Raw genomic sequence first — 15,536 nt, 5'->3', positions numbered from 1 at the left:
ACTGATATAGGGACTTTTGTTTAGCAGCTACTTCTGACCATCTTATCTAACATCCATAGAACAACCCCCCTCAAATACAGAGCAAAAGATGGGCCCTGCCTTCCACGAATCACTCCAATTCCTTTTATTAGCCTGCACTGATTCCACCAGCTCCACTATCTCTGGACCCTGTCTGGCCCAGTTATCTTCCACAAGCGTACCCATTCATTCCTGTTACAGCACAGGTGGGAAAAACTAAACCTGGAGAAGGCTGATTAAACTCCTACCACAAATCCCCACTTTCATACTTTGCATTTACAGCATTAGAAGAGAAACACCATGCATTCATATCGGGGAGCACATGAATAGGATCAAAGCCGCACCCAGTGTTAGATAATGAAAACTGTTGTCACAGCCTTACTGGGGAAAACCTCAGCAAGTATCTCCATTCCCAGCTACATACCACACACACACGATATCTGCCCCCCACCCTGGTAGATCATTTGCTTTAATACTAAGAACAGAGATACTTCCCAAGCATTTCCATTTCCACTAGGAGATACAGTGGCTGTACATTTTCGCAGCTTAGAAGTTTTGGTTTCCCCAGAAAACACAAATTATTCCACCCCCTCCCAAAATTCATCCAAATCCAGCTCTAATAAATCAGCCTTACTCAGCAATTTCTACTCACCAAGCTCCAGCTCTGCCCGTACGTGCCTGGAGTAGATCAGCCTAGCATCACTCAAGGCACTGCTGAACATGCGGATGAGGTCAGGGTATTTGCCAGCAGCATCCGCAGCGATTACTGGCCTCTCCAAAAGGCTCCCAAACATCTCCAGCAGCTGCAGAGGTGAACAAGCAGGTAAAGAAAGGGGGGAAAAACAATCACACTAATCTGTTTGTGTCTTAATGGGAAGAGCAGAAATACTTCCAAAGCTGTCAGCAAACACCCTCCTGCCAGCTCCGCAGCTGAACAGATTGTGGGTGACCCCCAAACCCCAACACGCTGTCCCAGAGCTGCCAGTCTCGTCGTGACAAACCTTGAAGGTGTGATCCAAGTCCGAGGCATCATCAAAGGCCTGGATGAAAACAGTCCCCAGGCGCCGGTCAATGTCTTCTACTTTCTGCTGGAAATCAAAGGCATCTTGCTCAAAATCCTGTAGGAAGGCAAAACAGCAAGCCATGAGGCTGTGAAACAGCACTGAGGATACTCAGAGAGTCTTGTGGGGTCTCCACCCTTGGAGATACCAAACCTAACTGGAGACCTAACTGCTCTAGCTGACCCTACTTTGAGCAGGGGGTTGGACTATGTGATCTCCAGAGCTCCTTTCAAACCTCAACAGTTCATTTCTGTAACTTCCATTGTCTTCTGGCACTGCTTCCCTTGCCCTGATTAAAGGTAATAAACTCTTTGAAGCTGAAGAGTAAAATCTTGTTTTATTTTTCCTACAAGTAAAATTAAAGGTTGGACTTGACAAACTGCAAGGCTTCAGCCTTTCTAATCTGGATAAAGCACATAAAAATCAGGCTGTGTGTCTCTTACCTGGAAAGACAAAGTGCAAGGCAACAGCTTTACTACTGCCACCACCGGCAGTTCAGTGCCACCACTTGCTTCAGCAAGACCAGATGATTTAGCTAAAAAAAAAGTCTCTACACAGTAACAGAGAGTGGAAAACTCAAGCACTGAAAGAATGAGTGTGACTCAAGAGGCCAAAGGGTCACGAAAGCCAAGCCAGCCCCTGCGGAACCACTGTCATCACTCCCTCTGCATCCTCTATCCTGAACAAGGAGTGATGTGGAGCAAGCAGTTTTCAAGTAAGACCTTCCCAGGCAGCAGTGGGGTTTGTGCTTCCCACTGCAAAGACATCACTGGGAACTACAGGGGGTGAAGTGCAAGCTGCCCTCATTGTGCCATATAGACCCTATCACCCACAGGAAGGACACACCAGCCTTGCATCCCACCACCAGCCCACTCGCCCATCATCCCAGCACAACCCAGAGCAAGACAGGAGGAAGGACTCCCTCCTCTGGAAGCACATAGCAGCCTAACCATGTCCTGACAACTCGATTTAGCAAACAGGACAAGCAGAAGATCTCTGATTTCTCCTGCTGAGATCCTGACACAGATCCCTTGAGAAATTCCATTCCCACCCTTCCTTCACAGCCTGCACAGGCCACACTGCTTGGTGTCAAAGCCTGGAGTTTCAGTTTCCATGCAGACCACAAGTACAGTGGCTCACTTGCTGTGCCCTACTTGTGTGACGTGCTGCTGTGAGCACCTGGGATTTGGATGCTCACTGAGCCATGACTCAGAGGTTTGGGAATGATCCTTTAATTAAAGCACTATGACTATTTAAACACGGAATCCTTGAATGCCAAGAGCACCAGACATCATGTGAGCAGCAAGACGAGCAAAGACATCCCCTGAGATTACCTGAGCTGGCCTTCATCAGGCAATCTAGGAACTGAGAGCTGGGAAACAAAATAATGTGGATATTGGTACAGTTCACACACTCCAGCAAGCACCACATAGAGTGTGCAAAATGCACAGAAATCCAGGCATCCCAGCTGCACTGGTCTAAGGTCCTGAACTGGCAGGACATGCCAGGTATGGGCCTGCAAGAGCTCCCATATGTCTGCAGGACCAGTGCACCCAGTGACAGTGTTTTCCCCAGAGTGAGAGATAAGATCATAACAAAAGGAGGGAAGAGGTGGGAAGGAGTGCGTGTGAGCCAGTTCTTCATCACTGCTTTGGAAACAAGCACGTGGTGTTGCAGTTCCCAGAGGCCAGTCCCACCTACCGCATTGGTCAGGTCGAGGCAGTCATAGGTTCGCTCTGCAAAGACCTTGTATGCCTCCTGGAATTCCTCATGCATGTCCAGGACCTGCTGACTCAGGGCCTTCCCTTTAAATCCACTGAACTCAATCTTCTCCAGCTTCATCAGATCCAAGGCGTTTGCCAGGAGATCCTTCAAAGTGAGAGGAGATGCACACAGGTTATAACACTGACAGAAGACAATGAGAACAGTTGTCCCAACAGGGAGCTGCACTTGCTGCCATGCACAGGAACCTTCCCAGTCACACACTGAGCAGTGCAAGCAGGAAGCAGGGAGCCAGATTTTACCCACCATGGGCACCACTGGCTGCTCACAGCCTAGTGGGAGCTGCAGCTGCCACTGCAAACACCGTGCCCACTGAGAAACTGCTCCTGAGGTTATTTAGGGGGCAGATTCAAAACATGAGACCTATCTCTGCTGAGATGGCCGGTGAGCTCTTTCCTTACCACCCTCCACATCCTGAGCAGGTCTGATCCCACAGCGCTACCTCTCAGGAAATTCTCCTCTCATGCAGTTATGGCAGCAGCACAACCACCACCCTGTCCTTCCCTTTCAGGACTCTTGGTGGGCATGAGTGAGCGCTGGTGCAGGTCTTCCGCCTCAGAGGACCAGGAGCATGTTGATCTCAAGCACAGGAATGCACTGGCAGACATCCTGAGCTCCAGGGACAGCCTTAAGCAGCAAGGGAGCTTCACCCCACATGGGCAGCTGAATGGGTGACAGCCCTTGGTCCAGAGCTTTCCACCTACGCCAAGGCTACTGCCAGGCTCTGGCACCTCCCTCCATGCAGAGGTGGGGAGATGCTGTGCACCTGCAGCTCCAGCCATGGCCAGGCTCATCAGGAACAGCTTCTAACCAAGGGAACTATTCCTTGCAGGTCTCTGGCAGCTAAATATTCACAGTTTTGAGAACCCTCCTGCACTGAGAGTACAGAGTGCTACCAGAGAGCCACCCCAGCCAGGCAGCAGCTTTACAGCAGAAAAGAAAAGCAAAACTGTCAGATGAAGCAGGGAAGAGCCCTCCTCTCTGCACGTGCTCACAGGCTGCCTGTGCACCAGAGTAACTGTACCCTCCATGAAATTCTGGGAACAAATACATGTACACTGTGTAGAAAGAGCACATTCACTTCAACAGTTATTTTGTAAGGCAAAAAAAAACAGAGATAATAGCTGCCCCTCATTTTATCTTACCAGGTTGCTCGGAAAGAGGAGAGTGGGAGACAGAAGCCTTCCTCGTTAACAGGCTGGTGTGCCTTTGCTTTTAATTTTTATTTTACAGCTCACTCCTCACCCCTTTCCAGCTCCTCCACCTGACTGCACACTGTGCAGCCTTTCTCTGTCCCTGGGGGTGTAGGACAGTCTTGCAAAGCTCTGCCATCATGTCAGTACATGTGCAGCTCAAACCCTCCATAATGGCTTTCTTCTGTAGTCCATTTTCGAAGTAACCAAGCAATGAGCAAACAGTGCCCCAGAGCCTTTGTGGAGTTACAGTGCATAATTACTGTGTCACTCATATTGTCCTCACGATGACCCGCAGTTACTCTGTGCCTATTAACAATCTCTACGCTGGCCAGCATAACTTGGTTTACTGCACAGCAAATCTTACTGGAAATCATCGCTATGAAGAGTTTTAAAACAGACATCAGTCACAATGATTTTGAGTACAGTTAATTAAATAATGCATAAAAATATACAGCTTACTTTGACTAGTAAAACCTTCTGTTCCACTGCAGAGCACAAGAGGAATAAAACAACCCTGATCTGCCTTTGAATAGGCAAATGGGATACCCCTGAGCCGCAGCACCCTGTTTGGCAGACCAGCAGGACACGAAGGGATGACGTGGTGAGCTTCTTCCCAGGTCACACAGAACCAAGGGGAAGAGGCAGCCCCTCCCAGCCTGTCAGAACGCAGTTTGTGGGTGTCTGACAGCAGTAGCAGGACAGGTGGACTCAGAGATGGCACTGCTTGATCCACAGCCCCCAGTGACCCCCACCCTCTTGGCCCAACACAAGCAAGGAGCCCAAGAGGACTCTTTGGGAGAACAAATACACCTACCAACCTGAACAGAAGGGCACAACTGAGTAGCTGGGCAGGATGAGGTAAAACAAAGTCCCAGCAGACCTAACAGCAAGTAATCCCATCCCCAGGCATCCAGCGAAGGTGTTAACAAATGAACTTAGGGCTTTAAAGCTCTTCTTAAGGCTTGCAATAATTTTCTCACCTCCACCATCTCCAGTCTCTTCAGAAAGCTGTCCAGCCTTGCAAACACCATCGTGGCATGGAAATCCCACTCCTTCACTTCTTGGTCTGGTTTATAGTAGGTGTGAAGTTCTTCCCTTCTGTCCTCAAATGTCTCTTTGAATCCATTCAGGACGCTGAGCACCATCTGCACCTTGCCCATACTCTCTTCCGTCTCCCCTTTTAGAAGGTCTTCTGGAGATAGGTATACCAGGGCCTGGAACAGCAAAATCACACCCAGGAGGTCACTTCTTGCGCTGAATGTTTCAGGTTGAAAGAATCATTTTGCCAGGGATGGATGGGGGAGTGGAAGAGAGAGGGGACTATATTTAGAAAACTTCCCTTTGGAAGCTTCATTGTGATGGCCACACACCTGCTGGATGAGAAGGTTGCAGATCTCCTGCAGCAGCACCACAACGCGTGCAGGCTGGCTGTAGTGCTTGGAGGTGACCCAGGTCAAGCACACCACGTGGAGCAGGGGGAGCAGGAGTGGCTGCACCTTGCTGAAATCAGTCCTCTCTATGTCCTCCAAAGGGCGCCTGAGGGGCTTCAGGTGCAGGTGGATGTCCTGGGCTTCGCTCAAAGCTGTGTGAAGCAGCAGAAGAGTTGATGGGACCCACCTACACATGGTGCAAACCACCCCAACAACCACAAAGCGTACTCTGACACCCAGGTGCCAAAGAAGGCCCAGGACCACTGCTCATCTACGACAATAACCAACAGAGATGGAAGCCGGGTCTGGAACTTCTCAGTGAGATGCAGGAAAATGAGTGCTGTAAATGTGTGCTGCCATCACTCCGCCAGCCTGCAGGCCCTGTCATGCAGCACAGGCTGAGGGGCCTTGCAGGGCTTGTCTTGGCCTGAGCTTTTCTTTAAGCTATAGCAGCCAGCTGCCCAAGTGACCACAATCCCACTCATCCTGGCTGTGCAGCACAGCTGTCCAACAGCAAGTTAAGCTAAAGCTTTCACCCACACAGACATGAGTCAACTTTGTACATCTGTGTAGTTTTACCTTTGAGAAAAATCCTACAGAGCAAAAACATGAATGACATCATATGATCATGATGCAACTATATCTACAGACCAACAAGAAGCGACAGAAGTACCAAGTACATATGAAGATAACCCCAGAATCCAAGGTGAAGGAAGAAGAAACCCCCACTAACAACACTGACCCCCCTGCACAGACCCAGGGACACAGACATCAGCACAAAAAGCACACCACCAATCTGAACTGTGTTGTAATGGGATTTAACAATTACAATCCAAATTATCCAGTTGGTGTTGCTGTAACAGTACTAAAACCAAACATGTTTTGTATTTTGATTAGGCTATTAAAGAATTAATTAGACTGACAATGATTTCTTGGTTCCTTATACAGTTGGTACTTCTCTAGCCCTAGTGATCTGCACTGCCCATACCCTGTGCATACTGTAATACGTCCTTAAAAAAAGGAACGTCTCCATGTGAAGAAGTAAATAAGAGTATTATTATCCGTCAGCATGAACACAGCTGGCAAAGCCTGAATAGCTTCCTCTTGCCACAGAGCAGCTGGGATGAAGATGAACATGGATGGTCACTCACAGTGGGATGCAGGCGATGGAGCAGCAGAGTGCTGCTGGTTTTCACTGCAGAGGGGAATTTGCAGTATTTCTTTTGGCTGAACTGAACTCCCCTAAGCAAAACTCACTCGCTATCTTCATGTAGCTGCATGTTAAAGGTAGAACTTTGTTTCACTAACAGGAGAAAAAAAATCCTTCATTGTATGTTTTCTCATTAATGAAAAAAATGATTTAATACTCTTGTAATGCTATAAGAGGATGGAAAGTACTGTGATAACAACAGGGTGGCAAAGTCTTTGCCTACAGCAAATGAGAACAAGCCCAAGTGCAGCAGCTGTGGATGCAGAAATGAAGGAAAAGAGCTGCTTACCTTCGGAAGGCCTCAGGTAGGCAGGGATCTCAAGCAAGAGATGCCCTCACCTCCACTGCCAACCCTTAAATGAGATCTGCGAAGGGGTGACCTTGAAATCATCACGTCCAAAGGGCTTATCATAAAGTCTGAAATGCTGCTACCCTTCCACAGAGGTTGGGGCTGCAGCAGCCAAAGCTTGGAAAATAACCTAACGAAGGCCTGTGTGCTTTCTGTTGGCTGTGAGAACTGTCCTGCTGTCCTGAAACTGCAGTCTTGGAGAATGACACCACAGGAGCTGATGAAATGAAGTCTCAAGATACACTGTGTTTCAGATCAGTTCGGATGAGTCCTGCTGGATTGCTGTGACTGCTTTACTACAACAGAGTGAATTCCCAAATCCATTCACCCTGACCCTGGGGAAAGGTCTGGCTCAACAGAACAGTGATCACACTTGTCCAAGCATAGAAACAAAAGCACAAGCAAACCAACTTCTTGCCACAAAACAGGACTAGCACTGTGGTTGCAGTCCCTGTGGTCATAGTGGACTCCTAAGGACCAAGCCCACACATTAGGATTGAAACCAGTAGAACTAGGATATGAACAAAGGCCAGAGGTCATTCCATACAGATATATCAAAGCTGCACCATTATCTCACCTGCTTCAACATCCATGAGCATAGTTCTGAAGGCTGGTAAGTAGCTGCTCTCAACTCTCTCTAGCATCTCCATCATGTTCCTAACCTTCCTTGTCCTCAGCTGACTGTAAATGCACTCCAGGTCATCACACCTGCAACAACCAAGACATTACAAGCTCACAAGCTGAGTGAGTATCAGCTCAATTCATCCACACTGCTGTGGTGCAGACAGGCTCTGCAGACTTTGCTGCAGGGTGCAGGGTCTCATACAGGCCATAAAGGGACAGCAATGTCTCAAACCCCTTCCCAAGCATCAGCTGCTCCGTTGGCCACCTAGATCTATCACATGCCTGTTGATGACACACATGCTCCCAGAGTGGCTGAGAGGACTACTACATTCCAGCCAGGAGAGGCTGAGCTATGAAAACCAGTTCTGAATTTAAAAAAAAAATGCTGACAGAGCCTATTAACGTTGGCAGTCTTTTTAAAAATAAAAGATGGCTTTTGAGAAGGCTGAAAGCTTCATTAGCCCTCATTACCCACTTTAGTGATAGTGGCTGCACTAATCAGCCCCTAGCACAGGGCACAGAAACTACCTCTTCCAAGACAAAGAATCAGATTTCTATTTCTTATGAAGTGGGACATCTAGACCTCAAAAAATAGGTTACTTGGGCTGAGAAGAGAAGACAGATCCATGGAGGTGTCCATCAGCTCTTACTGCTGTGGCTGGCTCCTGATGAACTGTGATAGTGAGAGCACTTCCAAAACTCTAAAAGATGTGACACCAGGGCTATGGCTAAGTCAAAATGCAACCATCTGCCCTGTGACCTCAAAGGCACTGTGCAGATCAGGAGTATTTTATGTGTGGGAGCAATTCTCATTGCCTCAGGTCCTTATATGAATCCAAGGCAGTCCGCCCTTTGCAACTGGTCAAGCAGCTCTGCCAGAGGCACCGAGGAGGCTCCTTCCCCCCCAGCCAGCACCGGCGCCCACCACACTCCAGCCAGGCTGCCCAGGGTACCTGTTCTTCCAGAACTCCAGTTCCACCTTGGGGTTGGGATTACTGCCTTGCAGGAGAGGCTCTGAGGACTCTTTCTTCAGTGCTCTCTGGATCTGGTAGCTCCAGTCTATGATAGCCGACTCCGTGGCATGCACAAGAGATTTATCTATCCGCTCCGGGCTGCAAAATAACAGACTGCTTGGTTAACTTTGATTTCTGCTTGTTTATGCTTAAAACTCAGCTGTATCTGCTTCAAATGATCACAAGGGCAGCTACATTTTACAGATTAAGGTCCAGCTTCATGTTTCAAAACCAGAAAACCATCCAGAACTAAGGTTTTGCTGTTACTTCAATGCAGAAATTGCAATCTGGAGAAAATGAGTTAAATTCAACAGTAATCCAGGCAACAGTACACTTCTATGGGCAAGGTTCATAAAAGGAATGGTGGAAGAGAGAGTCTCCACATAGCCATTCCCAAACCATCAGATCCATTTGGGCTCAGTGTCCAGTCTGGAGAGCCACACTTGCAGCAGGATGCTCTCACCCACTGTCATTAACTCACTTAATATGGAAAGAAACCACATAGCTGGGCAGGTATGTTCAGGACAGGTCACCTCCCTGCCTGGGAAGGAGTGCAGTCTCATGCAATCCCACCCACACCGTGTCCAGTCCAAGGAGTGATCAGTCCCATCACACTCACTAACATACCACATACACTAACATACTCTTGAGGACCCACAGGGTGCAAACGCAGCCCAGGGATGGGGATGACACAATGTGCAAAGGCATCTGCCACCACATGCTGCCCAGACTTTATTACCTTGCCCTGGGCCAGCCTCAAAGGAATGCAGCATTCAAACCCCTTTGATTGCCAGTTTTGGGCTGGCTGCTCAGGGGACCAGGATGGAAGCTCCCCACAGTTGCAATGTGAGCACCCTGCCTGACATAACACTAGCATAAGGACAGTGATGCTTCAGTTGCTGAAGCTATTGCAGGGGCTCAGCCTCCCCAGGTTGTGCTAACCAGACAGAGATGCTGGGGTGGTTTTCCTGGGGGTCATCCCTCAGGGACTGGAAGTGAACTTCAGAATCACAACAGCCAGCAGGGAGGTCTAACCATGAACAGAGACAACAGAGAATCACAGTGCTCATCTATGTCTCACAGAGAAACACAAGGAAACACAGTGGGTGTCTGGTAAGGCACCCCACTTCACAAGAAGTTCCTTAAGAGGACACAGGCAACAGTTTTCCAATCTCTGTGTGGGACCACAAACAGCTCAGAAACTTGCAGGAAGTTGTAGCTGTTGTTTCAGGTACCTTTCCATAATAAATCTGATTTTGAAAGGAGGCAGAATAGCCCTGACCAAGCAGGCAGCACTAACCATGAACAGGTGGGTCACACAACTTCTGAGCAGTGCAGCCGAGGGGGATGTATTGGCAAACTGAAGCCAGAAGAAAGTCTGGCCAGGAGACCCCTGGCTTCCCACTCCTAGGTAACAGGAAAGCAGCAGAGGTTTTGCTCACAGTTTGTTTTCTCCACAAAGTTTGTTGCCTTGCTGTATGCTCACAACTTCTCATCACCTTCTGAGCTGTACCTGTCTGCTTATAGCGCTACACACTCTCCAGAGACAGAGTTTGTAAAGTAGAGAGCAGGTAGAGCAAAATACACTCGTCTGGGCAGTCCAGATAAGTAGCAGATGATGGTGAGCAATGAGAGCCGCTATGATTGGTGAGGGCTTCCCAGAACACAGCATATGCATCAGCAGAACATAAGCAGAGGACAGCAAGCAGCGATACTCACAATTTCTCGTGTTCCAGATCAATGTTCTCTATTCCCTCTGAGCCTGCTGGAAGAGGCAGCAAGGTCTTGCCTTTCACTTGGCCAACCACCACAAAGACGGCACTTTTCAAGCTGTGGACATGACGTATGATGTCCTGTGACACCACCCGTGGCCAGCCCTGATGGTTCTTCCTGTTTGTCAGGATGGGCACAATCACCTACAGAAGGAATTGTGAAAAACCAATGGAGAAAAAAGTGCTGCAGGAAACTGCCAGGTCACCGGGCTCCGAGCTCCATGCTCAAACAAGGCTGGAGACCTGAATTCACTGCTGGCCCAAGCAGCTCTGTGCCTGTGTGGAACAAGGGCAGTGCAGGAGGAAAGGACCTCTCCACAGACCTGCTTTGCTGGTGATCCCAAATGTTGCCAAGGATGAAACCTATCAATGAAACTTGCTGCCCAGGCTCAGACCAGGGCTGTGGTGACGACTTTCAGCCCTCTCCACATCACACCTCTTGTGCATCACTGAGCATCACGAGGCACAAAAGGAGTAAGAAAATGCTGATGTAAAAAAGCTCTCTGCTCTTCTTTCCCAGCACTGCTCATCACTGTCAACTGTCCTGAGGGCCCTGCCTTCACCAGGAGGGCACAGGACAGTCAAGTTGGATGGGAAGGTGTTCAACAGCCTCCACTTGGCTGTTTTGTTGTATGCAAGGTGAAAAATCAGATATCTTTGCACTGTTCTCACGGAAGGAGGTCAGTGGCACGTGATGACAAACCCTAATACTACACCTCCCCCAAATCCAAGAGCTGAAAAGGGTAGAAACAAGCAGACAAAGGAAGCAGCCAGGTCCTGCAGCTGCTCCAGCTGCCCCCACCTCCAAACCTGCAACTGGAGGCAGCTGCACGGACCAGCAGGCTGTGTGGGCTCCATTCCCCTGCGCACAGCTCTGCTGCTCACTCCCAGCTTCGCTGCCAGCGGGCAGGGCAGAGGCACAGCTTTCAGGTGACTTTCAAGGGCAGCAGGGCTGGGCTGAACCCCCCTCGTTCAGAGGAAAGCTATCCTGGAACCTCCTGGGATCCCCCCATTGGTGAGGGTCACCTTGTCTCCTTCCCAACAGCACTGCAGCTCTTCAGCACAGGCCACTTCTTTGGATATTTTCCAAGTTGCAGCCCAGTAAATGACTCCTGCCATTCTGCACAGCCAAAGGTTGGTACCAGCCTGGCAGCAGAGGCCTGCTGGGCTGCCCGGGCTTGCCAGGGCTGGCTCTGCCTTGGCTTAGCTGGCTCCAGGCTGTGGCAGCAGACTGACAAAGCTGAGTTGTCCCTGGTGACCAATGCCATTCCTCTGTGCTGCTGGCACCGGGGGGTTGCTGGGTGCAGCTATGGCTGAAGCCAATGAAAGCAGGGTGAACTGCAGTAAGAAAACGTAAAAAACAACTGCAAGTTGGCCCAAATCTGAACAGAAAAAAAACATGTCAGCAATGTGCCTGGGAAATCAGGGTGCCGGTGACTCTGCAGCCACTGCTGACACACAACTGGCCTGGGGAACAGCAGCATCAGCCACTGCGGGATGCCCAACCCCCGGCACGCAGAGCTCACGTTCAGTAGTCCCACGTATTACCACTGAGATCTTCCACTATTAAATCCTGTGGGCTGCTCGTCATTGTAACCAGCTGCCTGTTTCCTTGTTAGACCACGAGCTGCACTCAGAACAACCCCCAGCTCCACAGAGCGGAGAAGGCGCGTTCTCTTCAGCCCTAAGGAGGGTTTGTGTGGGGCAGGCAGAAGGCATCCCCAGCCATGCTGTGCTTCATCACTGCTCGGCACAGGCTGTTCCTCCCACCAGACAAAGCCTTCTAAGGCTGACCTAGCAGCGCTGATAGAAGGCCTTTTGCAATGTGCTCTGCAGCAGCCAGAGCCACATGTGCCCTCAGCCTCAGGAAACTGAAGGTCCTCCTCAATCCCCCACCCCTTTCCCCACCTTGTATCGCTGTTCTGTTTTCCTTGAAGTTAAGTCTGAGCAATAAGTGGGACCAAACCCAGGCACGATCTGCTCCCCGTGGAACCACTGCATCCATCTGCAGAGGCTGCAGGGAGAAAAGCCTGAAATGTGCCCCCAAGCAGCTGGAGACAGCCAGAAAACTGATCTAACAGTGCTGAATGGAGTGTTCCTACCCCAACCCCCCCCCTCCCCCCCGTAACAGATGGTGTTTACAACACGTACCATACACTACCTGCCATCATCTACAAACAAGATCCTGATACAAAAACCGCTGTCTGTGCAGACTCAGCACAGCCACACAGCTCAAGCCAGAACAAAAGCTCCCAAGTAAGTAATGCACTGCCAGCCATGCTGAGCCCACAGCCTGCTCCTGGAAGCCCAGTCTGGTGGTCAGCATCCTACAGAACTTCTCAGCGTGGATTCAATGACCTGGAACATCAAACTGATGTTCACACTGCACTGCAGCAAAGTGCAGCCCCTGAGCGCCTGCAGTACATGGATGACATTATCGTGTGGGGCAACACAGCAGAAGTTTTTGAGAAAGGAGAGAAAATAATCCAAAACCTTCCGGTAGGAAATCCAGTTCTTGGGACTGCGACGTGGTCACATCCCAATGGAAGCAGCCAACAAAATCACTGCTATGTCCCCACCAATCAGCAAGAAGGAAACACGAGCTTTCTTAGGTGCTGTGGGTTTCTGGAGAACGCACATCCCAGATTACAGCCTCATTGTAAGCCCTCTCCATGGAGTGACAAGGAAGAATGGCTTTGTAAGGGGCCCTGAACAACAAAAAGCCTTCAAACAAATGAAACAGAAGAGAGCGGTAGGACCAGCCCAGGCAGGGCACAGTGGAAGAGCTTGCTCTGTACCAGCTGGGCCCCATCTGCAACCTTTGGCAAAGGGCACCAGGGGAGACCTGAGGTTGACCCCTCAGGTTTTGGAGTTAAGGATACAGAGGACCTGAAGAGCTCTGCACTCCAACTGAAAAGGAGATACTGGCAGCGATGAGTGGGTTTGGGCTGCTTCCAGAGTGGTTGGTACTGCAGCACAGCTCCTTTTGGCACCTTGACTAATGGCGCTGAATCAGATGTTTAAAGGGAGCTCCCCTCCACACTCCATGCCACTGATGCCACTTGGAGTGGATAGCTCTGATTACACAACAGGCTCGAATAGGAAACCCCCACTGTCCAGGACTTTTGGAACTGATATAGACTGGCCTGAAGGTAAGAATTTAGGAACAGCACAAGGGGAGAAGATTGCTTTTGCCCAGGGACCTGGGTTCACTTGGTGGGTAACAGGAAGTAATGGGGACGTTCATTGTGTACCTCAAGGGGACCTGATGCTGGGAGAGAAGAGTCAACAGTTTCATGTACACATGTGCATATGTATATAATGCTAATTATTGTTTATTACTTGCATGTATTTATATGTGGGCGTTGTACAATTCTGGCATAACAATGATACGGAATAGAGGGTGGATACTGTCATGGTTTTCCATACATATTCCACATCGTGGCGTCATGCAATGCAGTGAGAGGACTGTTAGAGTTAGGGTAGCTTGGTTTGGTTGTGGTTGGTTGGACACAATGACCTTTAAGGTCTTTTCCACCCCGAGTGATTCTATGACTCTGTACAGACCCAGTGTGCTCCGGCCCTTCCCACATGGCTTTGGGGACAGAGATACAGAGCGATGCAGTGATATGAGGACATTCTCTTTCACTCTGCCCCGCTGAGCCTGCAGCACACAGTTAGGAGATGCTCCCTTTCCCATTTGTTTGATTTATTACTCGATTCCTTTTATATTGTATTACCTCCCATTCCTTTATCACTTATAGTAGTTTATTTCAATGGAGCAGCAACTCCTCCTCCTCACTTCTCAGCGGCCTCCTGTGAGAAGCGCCTCACCCAGAGGCCGAGAGGCGCAGGCACGCGGCTGCTCACAGAGGTGTGGGTGCCCCATCCCTGGAGGCGCCCGAGGCCCCGGCTGTGTTCCGTGCCGCCTCAGCCCGTCGTGCAGCGACCCCATGGAGGGGCGGCGGGGTTCCCGCGGCCCAACCGCGCAGCGGCGCTGAGCCGACCCCGCGCAGCGGCCCGGCGCCCCGCTCTCCTGCCTTACCTCCTCCACCAGGGCGGCGAAGTGCTGCAGGGCGTCAGCGGGCAGATCCCCGCACAGAGGCTCGCCGGGCCCGGGAGGCCGCAGGAAGAAGAGCGACTTGGGGCGGGCGGCGGCTGCTGGCGGCGGCGGAGGTCCCAGGGCCAGCCGTCCCGCGGGGTCCCGCCACGCCAGCAGCGTCCGCCCCGCCGCCCCGGCCGCGAACGCCCGCAGCTCCGCCGCCGCCGCGTCGTCGCCCCCGCCCGCCCCGCGCCCCGCCGGCAGCCGCAGGGCCCGGGCCGCGCAGCGCAGCAGCCGCTGGACGCGGGGGTCCGGGACCTCCTCAGCGGGCGGCTCCGCGCCCTCCATGCGGCGGCTGTTTGCGGGGAGGAGCCGCGGTTGCCCGGGGGACGAGTCGGGGCGGCGGGGCACAGCGCACGGCCGGGCAGTGCCCGCTGATCGCCCCGCCCGCCGGGTTTCCGTTTCAGCCCCGGGGCAGCCGGAGATCGCGGCCTCCACCGCAACTGTTTGCTTCTTACGAGTACCTCGACGTGAGAACGATTCCGTGTTTTCTCATTTCTGACACCTCTCTAAGAGGTCCGTCTTTACTTCTCCGAGAAGCAGCACACGGAGCTGTGGCAGCCCAGCAATAAGCCGAGTAACCCCCAGCCCTCTCTGTGCCCGCAGTGACACGTGCAGCAATGGGACCCTGTAAGCCCACCCAGCCTGGCACCTGCTGCTCTGTTCCAGCAGACACAACGCGGGGCCCTTCAGACGAGTGTAACAACAAAGCATAGCTGACCTACTAAGATGCTTTGCTGCCCTTATCTTCTATCCCTTAAAATAAAGCCATCTCTACTATGCACTGCTACCATCTGTTGAGCACGTGGGGGCCCAGCAGTAGCTTCTGAGAAGGAACTCCTTCATTGAAATAGCCAGGAATCAGAATCATAGAATGCCTGGGTTGAGAAGGACCACAATGACCATCCAGTTCCAACCCACTGCTATGTACAGGGTCACCAACCACCAGACCAGGCTGTCCAGAGCCACATCCAGCCTG

At 51.0% G+C, this 15,536-nt stretch overlaps 1 protein-coding gene across 1 annotated transcript in view; it reads right to left on the bottom strand.

Moving 5' to 3' along the window:
- The window catches only part of DNAH9 (dynein axonemal heavy chain 9), a 179,819-nt gene extending 164,914 nt beyond the window's left edge, over positions 1 to 14,905 (bottom strand). Inside the window, exons 1-9 of the mRNA XM_415585.8 lie at positions 14,501 to 14,905; positions 10,403 to 10,599; positions 8,624 to 8,782; positions 7,624 to 7,754; positions 5,428 to 5,639; positions 5,038 to 5,271; positions 2,781 to 2,948; positions 1,020 to 1,136; positions 671 to 821 (exon numbers count right to left, since the gene is read on the bottom strand). Of these exons, the coding sequence (XP_415585.6) occupies positions 671 to 821; positions 1,020 to 1,136; positions 2,781 to 2,948; positions 5,038 to 5,271; positions 5,428 to 5,639; positions 7,624 to 7,754; positions 8,624 to 8,782; positions 10,403 to 10,599; positions 14,501 to 14,845 (1,714 nt within the window). The 5' untranslated portion in view covers positions 14,846 to 14,905. The remainder of the gene's footprint in view (positions 1 to 670; positions 822 to 1,019; positions 1,137 to 2,780; positions 2,949 to 5,037; positions 5,272 to 5,427; positions 5,640 to 7,623; positions 7,755 to 8,623; positions 8,783 to 10,402; positions 10,600 to 14,500) is intronic.
- Positions 14,906 to 15,536: the final 631 nt, after the last annotated feature.

The sequence above is a fragment of the Gallus gallus genome, chromosome 18, assembly GCF_016699485.2.
Source record: "Gallus gallus isolate bGalGal1 chromosome 18, bGalGal1.mat.broiler.GRCg7b, whole genome shotgun sequence".
NCBI classification, from domain to species: Eukaryota; Metazoa; Chordata; class Aves; order Galliformes; family Phasianidae; genus Gallus; species Gallus gallus.
Note: the sequence above shows the minus strand (reverse complement) of the source record. Positions and strands in the feature narration are given on the sequence as shown.